Below are 12,500 nucleotides of genomic sequence, written 5' to 3' on the forward strand. Positions count from 1 at the left end.
TAGACGAGCAAATCGGCTAAACAATCACATAAATTCAGTTGTTCATGAGATGATGTATGATGATAAGAGCTCCCCTCATTTCACACGGGTGTGATTTTTAAGGTTGTGTGTGTGTGTGTGTGTGTGTGTGTGTGTGTGTGTGTGTGTGTGTGTGTGTGTGTGTGTGTGTGTGTGTGTGTGTGTGTGTGTGTGTGTGTGTGTGTGTGTGTGTGTGTGTGTGTGTGTGTGTGTGTGTGTGTGTGTGTGTGTGTGTGTGTGTTAATAGGTCTAAAGGTCAGAGTTAATGGCGGTCCCCAGTCGCTAGGTAACCTGATCCAGGGGCAGAGGCTTCGTGCATCTGTCCTCTCCTCTCCTTGTGTGTGTGTGTGTGTGTGCGTGTGCGTTTGCGCGTGCGTGGTTAGGTAATCCAGATGGTTTCATATCATTGCCCCACTTTAATGTTTCTCGGACATGTATTTGTGTGCTTATCTGTGTGTGTAGGCAGTGCACGCACGAACGCACGCACGCACGCACGCACGCACGCACGCAGAAAGGCACGCACGCACGCACAGGGCGCCTGTGTGAAAACTCACTTGTGTTTCTTTTCTTTACCATCCCACTCTCCATCTCTGCCTGTCTCTCTTCCTCTGTCTCTGTGTGTGTGTGTCTCTCTCTCTCTCTCTCTCTCTCTCTCTCTCTCTCTCTCTCTCTCTCTCTCTCTCTCTCTCTCTCTCTCTCTCTCTCTCTCTCTCCAGTCACAGAGAAGAAGGGGCATGCTCTGTCTGTACTGAAGGAGTGTAATCTGGATGAATTTGATGGGTATATATCTGTCTGTCTGTCTGTCTGTCTGTCTGTCTGTCTGTCTGTCTGTCTGTCTGTCTGTCTGTCTGTCTGTCTGTCTGTCTGTCTCTCGGCCAGTCTATCTTTATTTTTGAGGGGCGCTAGCCCCTCCTATATCCAGCTTTTGTCCACACACGTCTCAATATTTGCCATTGACAATGAAAGGAGAAATTGTCAAATATGACATTTAGGCTGACATCATCAAGTGTTTTCCGACATTAACTTCTAATCTACACTATCACTTATAATTTTGTGTGATGTAGAATCAATAAAGACAAAGAGCTCTTCACAAGTCCCCCAAAAAATGGTCCCGAACCCAAAATGGATCTGTGAAAGTAGATTCCGACCCGCTCCGAAAACATTTTCAAATAAGAAAAAAAAAGCCTGGATGGAACCGTGACAATTTTGTCCGATTCCGACCCATAACGAGAATTCTTTCAAATGACGGCACAGAGCTGGCGTGGACCTGAGACCTTGACAATTTGTTCCGAGATCCGTTTCAGGGTTTCCTGCACAATGTTATTGGCATGAAATCGCGCCATGCAAAAAAACCCAGCTTTGTCTGTATCTATGTTTGTGTCTATGTATGTGTGTCCCTTTACGTGTGTGTACCTATACGTGGGACCCAACAAAATGAGCATGGTTACTATGGTCACTGACATTACGTCAGACCACAGCTGATCAGGCTATATAAGACCTTGCACCACTCAGTTCACACGGGTGTGATTTTTCATTCAACTCAGGCAGGCAGGCAGCTGGCTTGCCTTGCAGTATGGCACGCTATACGCATGCTTTGCATACTTTGCAAGTATGTATGTATGTATTACCATGTTTTTGTTCTCGCTTACTGTAAATCGTTCTGGATTAGCGTCTGCTAAATACCTAAATTGTAATTGTAAATTATAGCTCAACGCCTCAACCTGTTGTTGTTGTTGTTGCACTGCAGTAATCTGATCCTCAGCGGTTGACGATACCATACATGGATGATAATATTGGTTCATTATTGCGATACGATTATTTCCATTGCAAAACGATACGATCCAAAGTCAAACGATACGATATTTGCTGTTTACATATCGATAAACCTCGATTGTATTAATTCACATCAATATTTCGATACAGTTACTATATTGTTACACCCCTATAGCTACATATAATGATAGACAGAACCCGTGTGTGTGTGTGTGTGTGTGTGTGTGTGTGTGTGTGTGTGTGTGTGTGTGTGTGTGTGTGTGTGTGTGTGTGTGTGTGTGTGTGTGTGTGTGTGTGTGTGTGTGTGTGTGTGTGTGTGTGTGTGTAAGCTGCTTTTGTATTCATCCTACATGCTTAACTCAGATTAGCCTCACTAGGCTAGCTGCTCATCAGATAGACTGAAGGTGTGTGTGTCGCTGTCGCTGTGTGCGTGCGTGCGTTGTGTCAGTGTGTGTGTGTGTGGGTGTGTGTGTGTGTGTGTGCGTGCGTGCTCGTGTTACAGAGAGGCAGAGTCCGAAGGATTTGCTTGAAACCTACATTTGCCAATTAGACTGGTGGTTGCTGTGGAGACCCAGGCCTGTGTTAATCCCTGGGTCAGTAATATTATGGGATGTCAGTCAGGAGATGAGATTAACTCCAGTCATCAATAAACAACACAGAGAGAAGGAAGACAGTAGGGAAGCCGACAGGCAGAAACCTGCACGCTTTTAACTAGATTGTCGTCCGGTATTGTCTTAGACTCGATCACTATCATTAACCTACAAATAGCATATCGTTGCTGTCGGGCAGAAACCTCTTATCTCCATATTTATCATCATAGTTTGTGTTTTATTTATTTATTCTTTTTCGTAAATTAACAACTGTTGTGCTAAAGACATCTTTAGGTCCTTTTTAACACTAACTTTGCCGGGGGAATTTTTCAGAATAAAGACGCCAAGCAGATGAGGCAGATTTTACTCTGAAAAGCCCCGCCTTCCATTTCCCCCCAAAACCGGGAGGCATAATCTTCCGTTACTACCTCGTGTCACATCTCATCTCTGTTTAGAAGCGTTTATATTCTAAACGAGATGCTTGGTTAAGTCAGAAATTAGGACAGAACATCAGCGTTCTGATCAAAACCATGGAGAGCGACGTAGATTCAGAGAGATTGGAGACAGTTTTGTCAGGTCGTAAACAAGGAAGTGAATGGCTGCGCGCACTGCGCGAAACATGACGCCGAGCGCTGCACAAGGCGTGGCCTAGCAACGGCCCTGTCAAAAAAAGGATTACAGTGATCCAGTTTTATATCATTAAGGCCCTACTTGATCATACTGCAGTGTCACTCAAAAGTAGCAGATCTACAAGCTGAAAATGCTGCACAAGGCGACACATTTTGAGCTTTGAGTGGATCTGCTACTTTTGCTATTTTTGTTTTATTTGAATCCTGAAAAGTGACAGTTTTGGACATATGAGGTTTCACACCCCGAAGATTTAACCGTAACGGATCATGGAATGGATCGTGTCTGTCTCCAACCTTCCTTGGATTTAACCAGTTGAACCCCAGTGTCCAGATTCTGGTGGAAACAGACATTTGGTGCAGAGGGAAAGCAGCATTGGCTCAGGGGTAGAGTGGCCGGTAGAGCGGCCGTTTTGAACTACGAGGTTCTCGGTTCGATCCCGGGCTTCCCCAGAGTTTATGCCGAAGCGTCCTTGAGCAAGACTCTGAACCCCTCATTTCGGTGTATGAATGTGTGTGTGAATGGCTGAATGTAATGCACATCTATGTAAAGCGCTTTTGATAAGAGCACTATATAAATGCACCATTTAATTTACCACTTATTTACCAAGTAGAGAAGTGCCTCGGGTCCCTTTTATTAAGTCTAGAGGGTTTAAGAAGTGGTTAGTTGTCATTGTGGTGATCTGTGGGTGTGCTGGCATGAGTCCAGGCTATTAGGCTGAGGCGCAGAGGGAAGCCCTGCCTCACCAGATGGAGAGGGTCTGTGACCGCCCTTATATATATGTCCTCTCAGATGGAGAGGGTCTGTGTCACCGCCTCTATGTCCTCTCAAATGGACAGGGTCTGTGACCTCCCCTCTATATATGTCCTCTCAAATTGAGAGGGTCTGTGACCTCCCCTCTATATATGTCCTCTCAAATGGAGAGGGTCTGTGACCTCCCCTCTATATATGGCCTCTCAAATGGAGAGGGTCTGTGTCACCACCCCTATGTATGACCTCTCAAATGGAGAGGGTCTGTGTCACCACCCCTATATATGACCTCTCAAATGGAGAGGGTCTGTGTCACCACCCCTATATATGACCTCTCAAATGGAGAGGGTCTGTGTCACCACCCCTATAGATGACCTCTCAAATGGAGAGGGTCTGTGTCACCACCCCTATATATGTCCTCTCAAATGGAGAGGGTCTGTGTCACCGCCCCTATGTCCTCTCAAATGGAGAGGGTCTGTGTCACCACCCCTATATATGTCCTCTCAAATGGAGAGGGTCTGTGTCACCGCCCCTATGTCCTCTCAAATGGAGAGGGTCTGTGTCACCGCCCCTATGTCCTCTCAAATGGAGAGGGTCTGTGTCACCACCCCTATATATGTCCTCTCAAATGGAGAGGGTCTGTGTCACCGCCCCTATGTCCTCTCAAATGGAGAGGGTCTGTGTCACCGCCCCTATGTCCTCTCAAATGGAGAGGGTCTGTGTCACCACCCCTATATATGACCTCTCAAATGGAGAGGGTCTGTGTCACCACCCCTATATATGACCTCTCAAATGGAGAGGGTCTGTGTCACCACCCCTATATATGACCTCTCAAATGGAGAGGGTCTGTGTCACCACCCCTATATATGTCCTCTCAGATGGAGAGGGTCTGTGTCACCACCCCTATATATGACCTCTCAGATGGAGAGGGTCTGTGTCACCGCCCCTATATATATATGTCCTCTCAGATGGAGAGGGTCTGTGACCTCCCCTCTATATATGTCCTCTCAGATGGAGAGGGTCTGTGACCTCCCCTCTATATATGTCCTCTCAAATGGAGAGGGTCTGTGTCACCACCTCTATATGTCCTCTCAGATGGAGAGGGTCTGTGTCACCGCCTCTATATATATATGTCCTCTCAGATGGAGAGGGTCTGTGTCACCGCCTCTATATGTCCTCTCAGATGGAGAGGGTCTGTGTCACCGCCTCTATATATATATGTCCTCTCAAATGGAGAGGGTCTGTGTCACCGCCTCTATATGTCCTCTCAGATGGAGAGGGTCTGTGTCACCGCCTCTATATATATATGTCCTCTCAAATGGAGAGGGTCTGTGTCACCGCCTCTATATGTCCTCTCAGATGGAGAGGGTCTGTGTCACCGCCTCTATATGTCCTCTCAGATGGAGAGGGTCTGTGTCACCGCCTCTATATATATATGTCCTCTCAGATGGAGAGGGTCTGTGTCACCGCCTCTATATGTCCTCTCAGATGGAGAGGGTCTGTGTCACCGCCTCTATATATATATGTCCTCTCAGATGGAGAGGGTCTGTGTCACCGCCTCTATATGTCCTCTCAGATGGAGAGGGTCTGTGTCACCGCCTCTATATATATATGTCCTCTCAGATGGAGAGGGTCTGTGTCACCGCCTCTATATGTCCTCTCAGATGGAGAGGGTCTGTGTCACCGCCTCTATATATATATGTCCTCTCAAATGGAGAGGGTCTGTGTCCAGGGCTCCAGACTAACTTTTTCACAGGTAGCACTGGTGCCACCTACCTTTTCATTTGGTAGCGCCACCACAAATTAGGTAGCACCATTTTTTCTTTGTATAGCGTGGTATTAATACATGATCTTATCATGCCCCCACATCGGGCGCCATTTATTTATGTAGTGGTTTCCACCATTAAAGGTTTGAATCATAAAACCCCCTACAAAGGTCACTGTGTAAAAAACAGCAACCTACCTGGTTATACTTCAAAACACTGTAGATGGTTTCAACCCACCACAAAGTCACTCAGTCAATAAAGGCAATATTTATATTCCACACACAGAAAGTCAGTTTAAGGTTTTGTGTTGAAAATTAAATGCAGTCCAAACCTTTTGGATTAATAAAGTGACAATTTGTACAATATCTCCATTACCATTATCCAAATTAATTCCTTATTATAATATTTCTACATTTTGGAAAAAATCTTTTGCAATGTGAAATGCCACCAAATTCTTAATCCTTTTCCTTGTCTTTATGGGCCAACTTGTGAAAGCTGCATGCTTTTATTGTGAAGGCAAAAGTTTCTGAATGCTCTCAGAGCCTGCATATCTCCGCGTGCTGAAAATAGCTGATCTACAAGCTCACAACGCGTCGCGGACGCGACGCGTTGTGAGCTTGTAGATCAGCTATTTTCAGCACGGAACACGAAGAATAAATCAGGCATCAGTGCTCTTCACTCACTGGGAGGGAGATTAATGTATTTTGTTGGCCGATCAGCATGTATGGACCTATGGTATGGACACATAGGCTACCTCCTCGATGCAAACATAACAAGCTTTGGAAGCTATTTTTCGTGGCACATGTTTAATCAAACAACACGTTTACTAAGTTTCACTCAGTGTTTGGGTCGGGAGTCGGCTGTCTGTGTAGATCATGACTGATCATCATGCAGTTAGATATGCGCGCTCCAGTGAAATTGTACAGCTGAGAAAGATTAGTTAATTTGTGTCTGATAAACTGCGTTCAGACCTAAATATATATTCGCCTCGGTTCGTCCAGTTTGTACCGCGGCAGGTCGCGCCGCGCCCGTTTGCGCAATTCTCGTCTTTGAATTGACTTTGTATGTAATCGCGCCGCTCTGACCATCCAAATCTGAAGGGCTTATTTGTGGGTTTTCGTGAACGATCGTTCTTTGAACACTGGGCGTCAGGCGAACGTCCAATGTTTTCAATCAATGGAACGGGCAAGCACTGCGGGATGTTTTTTTTCCCTCCACTCATCCTTCCAGCAAGTCGCACCTGTGCGACCTCATTCAATTTTAAGTATCACCCTTAATAAATTAAGTCGCATATGCGACCTAATAGGTCGCACGCTGGAGCCCTGTCTGTGTCACCGCCTCTATATGTCCTCTCAGATGGAGGGTCTGTGTCACCGCCTCTATATGTCCTCTCAGATGGAGAGGGTCTGTGTCACTGCCTCTATATATATATGTCCTCTCAGATGGAGAGGTTCTGTGACCACCCCTATATATATGTCCTCTCAGATGGAGAGGGTCTGTGTCACCACCCCTATATATATGTCCTCTCAAATGGAGAGGGTCTGTGTCACCGCCCCTATATATGACCTCTCAAATGGAGAGGGTCTGTGTCACCGCCCCTATATATGACCTCTCAAATGGAGAGGGTCTGTGTCACCGCCCCTATATATGACCTCTCAAATGGAGAGGGTCTGTGTCACCGCCCCTATATATATATGTCCTCACAGATGTCGCCAATCAAGGTTGGTCCAATAATATCGAAAGTGCTGCTGCAATTATTCATTCCCCTCATCTAGAGTCGTCTTTTTGTCATTGGCTGCAAGCTGATTTAAATCCTCCTGATGAATTAATTTCTTTTAGCTGGTCGGCAGACTCCTAGGGCCCTACTTCCGTCAGTGCTAAATCCTAAACTTCTTTGTCTTTTTTTACTACTAGAACGGTGCCTGTTAGAGCCTCAGTGGTGCCCGTTGGGCACTGGCCTAGTGCCCAACGGTTCTTGAGTTACGGTTCTTTCGTAATAAGTAATATAATTAAATCTGGGTGGAAACAATGCAATGTTGTGGGCGCAGGTTTGTCACCTACCATTCTCTCTCCATCCATCCACCCATCCATCCATCCATCCACCCATAGTCAGCCGCTTATCCAGAGGCGGGTCGTAGGGGAAACGGCTCTGTCTGTCTGTCTGTCTGTCTGTCTGTCTGTCTGTCTGTCTGTCTGTCTGTCTGTCTGTCTGTCTGTCTGTCTGTCTGAGGTGTACGTACTGTAAGTACAGTACTTGAGTACTGTACTTACAGTAAGTATATTCATGTATCTGTGTCTCGGTGGTGCGTGTAGAATCAGAGTAATGTAAACGTGTGTGTGTGTGTGCGTGCGTGCGCGTGCGTCAGCGTGGTGTGCGTCGGGGGAGACGGCTCCGTGGCAGAGATTGCTCACGGCCTGGTCCTCAGGGCCCAGCTGGAGGACCAGGAGGATCGGGAGAGCTGGACGCTGTCCGACGACGAGCCCAAGAGAGCACCTCTGCCCCTGGGCATCATCCCTGCAGGTACCCCCCCTATAGACCTCTACCCCTGGGCATCATCCCTGCTGGTACCCCCCTATAGACCTCTACCCCTGGGAATCATCCTTGCTGGTATGCCCCATATAGAACCTCTGCAGCAGTGATTTTCAACCCTTTTCATTTCAAGGCCCATTTTCTATTCAGCATTTGAGAGATGGACCACCATTTGATGACATTATCTTGTGACACAATTTTGAAAAACATTTTAAAATTATTAATCTATAGCCGATCTACATCGACACATTTGTGAGCTTGTAGATTGATTGATTTTAGGCCCCGAAGACTTTTTTATTTTTTATTTTTTTAAGCGAAGATAAATACAGCGGAAGCTTGCCACACAGGGCCTTATACATAAATAAAACACAATGTTGTTCTCTACGAGCCCAGTTTTTCATATAAAATACAGTAATGAGTGTAAAAGCCATCACCGGTAATGAAGCGTAAGGCATTATGGTAGACTGCTTCGAGAGGCTTCAATACGGATAGTGAAGTGTGTCATAATTATAGAACATCTCCATAATCAAAGACAGACATAACTACAGATTGAACAATGTTTTTTCTGAAACATGTCATATTTCTGTAAAGAAAGATTAACTCCTCTAAAGAGGTTAATCCTAACCTATAAAAGATTATTGATGACTGCAAACATTAAGTTCAAGAAGGGCACAATTCTAAACTATATTAGTATCCTCTGTCATCCACCTGAGCTGAAACCATCATGAAGATCTTTATCTGAAAAGCATGTAAAGATCATATGCACACGCACGAACGCACGCACGCACGCACGCACGCACGCACACACGCACGCACGCACGCACGCACGCACGCACGCACGCACGCAAGCACACACACACACACACACACACACACACACACACACATACACACACACGCACGCCTCTGTTTACTTTAACAATCGATTCAGAACAAATATACATGCCGCCCTCCCAACACACACGGACGCACGCACACACGGACGCACGCACACATGCACGCGCACACACACACACACCTTCAGTTATTTTAAAGCATGGGTAGATTGCGATCTACCAGTAAATCACAAAGGGTGTGCAGGTAGATCACATGACATGCCCCTAAAGATTGTTTTTTTTTTTTTTTTTTTTGGTTTTCTTCTGTACTTTATGGTTTGATGCCAAGAAACGTTTGAACTTTTACTTAAGTAACATTTTTGAATACAGGCGTTTCACTTGTAGCAGGCTATTTCTACATTGTGGTATTGTACGTTTACATACGTTTAAAAGAAACCACTGCACACCTGTTGCTGTGTGTGTGCTTGTGCGTGCGTGCGTGCGTGCGTGCATGCGTGTGTGTGTGTGTGTGCGTAAACACAGTAATGAGCAGCAGCATCTATCTGGGTCTGATGAGTCGTGTCTGACCTGGTTGCTCATCCCTCCAATCATTAACTCTGTCTGTTTAGTGGACTCTAAATCGTCTGCTCAGGTCTGTGTGTGCACACAGACAAACATCGTATGGAGTTAATGGATCACCAACGTTTTGGCAGTGATGGAAAAAGTACTCGCATTTAGGAGTAGACGGACGGGTTTTTACCTTTCAAGACAGGATGTAAATGTACAGTGTATATATAGCAACATCATTTAGTATTATTTATTTTTTTCAGAATCTAAATGGGTTAAAAGTAGGGCATTAAGCAACTATCTTAAAAGCAAATATCTTTTTTTTATTATGTTTTGGAGACAAGAAACACGTTTCTATTTTAATGTGGGTAAGTTGTGTTTTTAGATATTTTAGTATTTCCATGTTGAGATAGGATCCGACAGGAAGCACGCACATCTCAAGACATTCTGCAGGTGCTGGTCAAAAATATACGTACAATGAAAAAGGAATGGATGTCCGCACACTGAGTTGTAGCTCCCAGGAAGATTTATTTATTTGTTACAACGTTTCGACCTCTGTGGGTCTTCGTCAGGTATGTTGTCTCAGTAAGACAACCCTCCCCCTATCCACAAGGAGGAGCAGTGCACCAAAGCATTATGGGAATTGTAGTCCAGGAATGAAGTGAGCCCACTGTCCCATGTCATCATGGACACTTTGAAATACTAAAATATCAAAAAACACATATTATCCACATACAAACCCCAGGAAAGTGTTTATTGTCTCCTAAATAAAATAAGATCTGGTTGCAAAGGGGGTGAAGTGTCCCTTGTTAGGCCTTTTCAGACGGGGGAGCGACTGACACGTCTTGTAGCAATTCATTTTCAACGAGAGGCGTGCGTTTATTTTCGCGTTCTGGTTTGGTGCACACGCCCCGCAGGGGCGACTAGAGCTGGATTGTGTGATTTTCCGCTACGCGTCTCATGAGCAGAGCTGTCGCTGAACCCCCTCCCCGTATGAAAGGACCTTTACTCTGTAAGAGCAAAAGTCCGGAATTCGAATCCGAATATTCAAGTTGGGGGTCCTTGACATGAAACTGAATTGAGAACCACTGGTCTGCTCTGCACTGACTGGGTTGTCCCGATCCGATCACGTGATCGGAAATCGGAGCCGATCACGTCATTTACCAAATGATCGGAATCGGACCGGGAGCAAAAAAACATGATCGGGACAATATCCATTTGACTATTGTCTGTGATTTTGGATATTGTACTATTGTGATAGCCTATGCCATACTGTAAGTGTTTTATGAAAATATAAATATCGGATCCGGAAAAATCGGTATCGGCAGATACTCAAAATTGGAATCTGATCGGGAGCAAACCTACCTTTCTGTCTGTCTGCCTTTCTGCCTGCCTGCCTTTCTGTCTGTCTGTCTGTCTGTCTGTCTGTCTGCCTTTCTGCTTGCCTGCCTGCCTGCCTGCCTTTCTGTCTGTCTGTCTGTCTGTCTGTCTGTCTGTCTGTCTGTCTGTCTTTCTGCCTACCTTTCTGTCTGCCTGCCTGCCTGCCTGCCTGCCTGCCTACCTGTCTGTCTGTCTGTCTGTCTGTCTGTCTGTCTGTCTGTCTGTCTGTCTGTCTGTCTGTCTGTCTGTCTGTCTGTCTGTCTGTCTGTCTGTCTGTCTGTCTGTCTGTCTGTCTGTCTGTCTGTCTGTCTGTCTGCCTTTCTGCCTACCTTTCTGTCTGTCTGCCTTTCTGTCTGTCTGTCTGTCTGTCTGTCTGTCTGTCTGTCTGTCTGTCTGTCTGTCTGTCTGTCTGTCTGTCTGTCTGTCTGTCTGTCTGTCTGTCTGTCTGTCTGTCTGTCTGTCTGTCTGTCTGCCTGCCTTTCTGCCTGCCTGCCTGCCTGTCTCCCTACCTGTCTGTCTGTCTTCCTTTCTGTCTGTGTGTCTGTGTGTCTGTGTGTCCATCCATCCAGGTTCCACAGACATCGTGTCGTGTTCGGTCCATGGCGTGAGACATCCACCCACAGCTGCTCTTCACATCATCCTGGGTATGTATTATAGAGCTAATAAATAACCTGTTTGTTTCATTTAATTCTCGTTGTTTTTGTACACACTGTGTAGATTTAGAACAAAGACATGTCCAACTAGACCCACCCACCACATATACAACAGAGAAACCACACTAATGCAACCCAGACAGGTATACCACACAACAGAGAAACCACACGAATGTGACCCAGACAGGTATACCACACTGTAATACTACAGAGAAACCACACTAATGTGACCCAGACAGGTATACCACACTGTAATACTACAGAGAAACCACACTAATGTGACCCAGACAGGTATACCACACTGTAATAATACAGAGAAACCACACTAATGTGACCCAGTCAGGTATACCACACTGTAATAATACAGAGAAACCACACTAATGTGACCCAGACAGGTATACCACACTGTAATACTACAGAGAAACCACACTAATGTGACCCAGACAGGTATACCACACTGTAATACTACAGAGAAACCACACTAATGTGACCCAGACAGGTATTAGAGAAAGTAGAAACCCAAATGCAGACAAAAATTTAAAAAAAGAAAAAATAGCAGAGCAAGTTTAATCAAGAGTTCGTTAAAGATAACATTTCAAAACAAAAACAAACATTCCCAAAATAGTTGAACTTTTCATGAATTAAAAACAAAATTCCATTTTTTCATTAATTTCCTGAAGAAAAATCTAAGAAAATTTAGAAAACTAATGTTGATGAATTAGTGACGTTTTCTCCCTCAGTGTTTGTTCCTTATACTGTATAAAACAAATACCTACATATTTTGCACCCGCGTGGCAAAAACCCGTCAATTTACGCCACTGGTCCCATGAGGCAAACGTTGAATTTCTTTTTTGGGGTCTTGAGCTAAAAAGTTTGGGAACCACTGTAATAATGTGTTAATCCATTAACACAATGAGTGCCGGGATTTCCTTCAAAATAAAGGCACTAGAGTGGCAGAAGATATGAGAGATTTGACTCTGAAAAGCCCCGCCTTCCGTTCCCACCAAAAAACGGTAGGCATAATGTTGCAT

At 45.2% G+C, this 12,500-nt stretch overlaps 1 protein-coding gene across 2 annotated transcripts in view; it reads left to right on the top strand.

Moving 5' to 3' along the window:
* The window catches only part of cerkl (CERK like autophagy regulator), a 47,577-nt gene that overhangs the window by 27,995 nt on the left and 7,082 nt on the right, over window positions 1–12,500 (top strand). For both annotated transcript variants that reach the window (XM_079519172.1, XM_079519173.1), the window contains exons 5-7: window positions 735–798; window positions 7,891–8,045; window positions 11,386–11,460. In XM_079519172.1, the coding sequence (XP_079375298.1) occupies window positions 735–798; window positions 7,891–8,045; window positions 11,386–11,460 (294 nt within the window). The remainder of the gene's footprint in view (window positions 1–734; window positions 799–7,890; window positions 8,046–11,385; window positions 11,461–12,500) is intronic.

This window comes from Electrona antarctica (genome assembly GCF_951216825.1).
Source record: "Electrona antarctica genome assembly, chromosome: 13".
In the NCBI taxonomy this organism is placed as follows: Eukaryota; Metazoa; Chordata; class Actinopteri; order Myctophiformes; family Myctophidae; genus Electrona; species Electrona antarctica.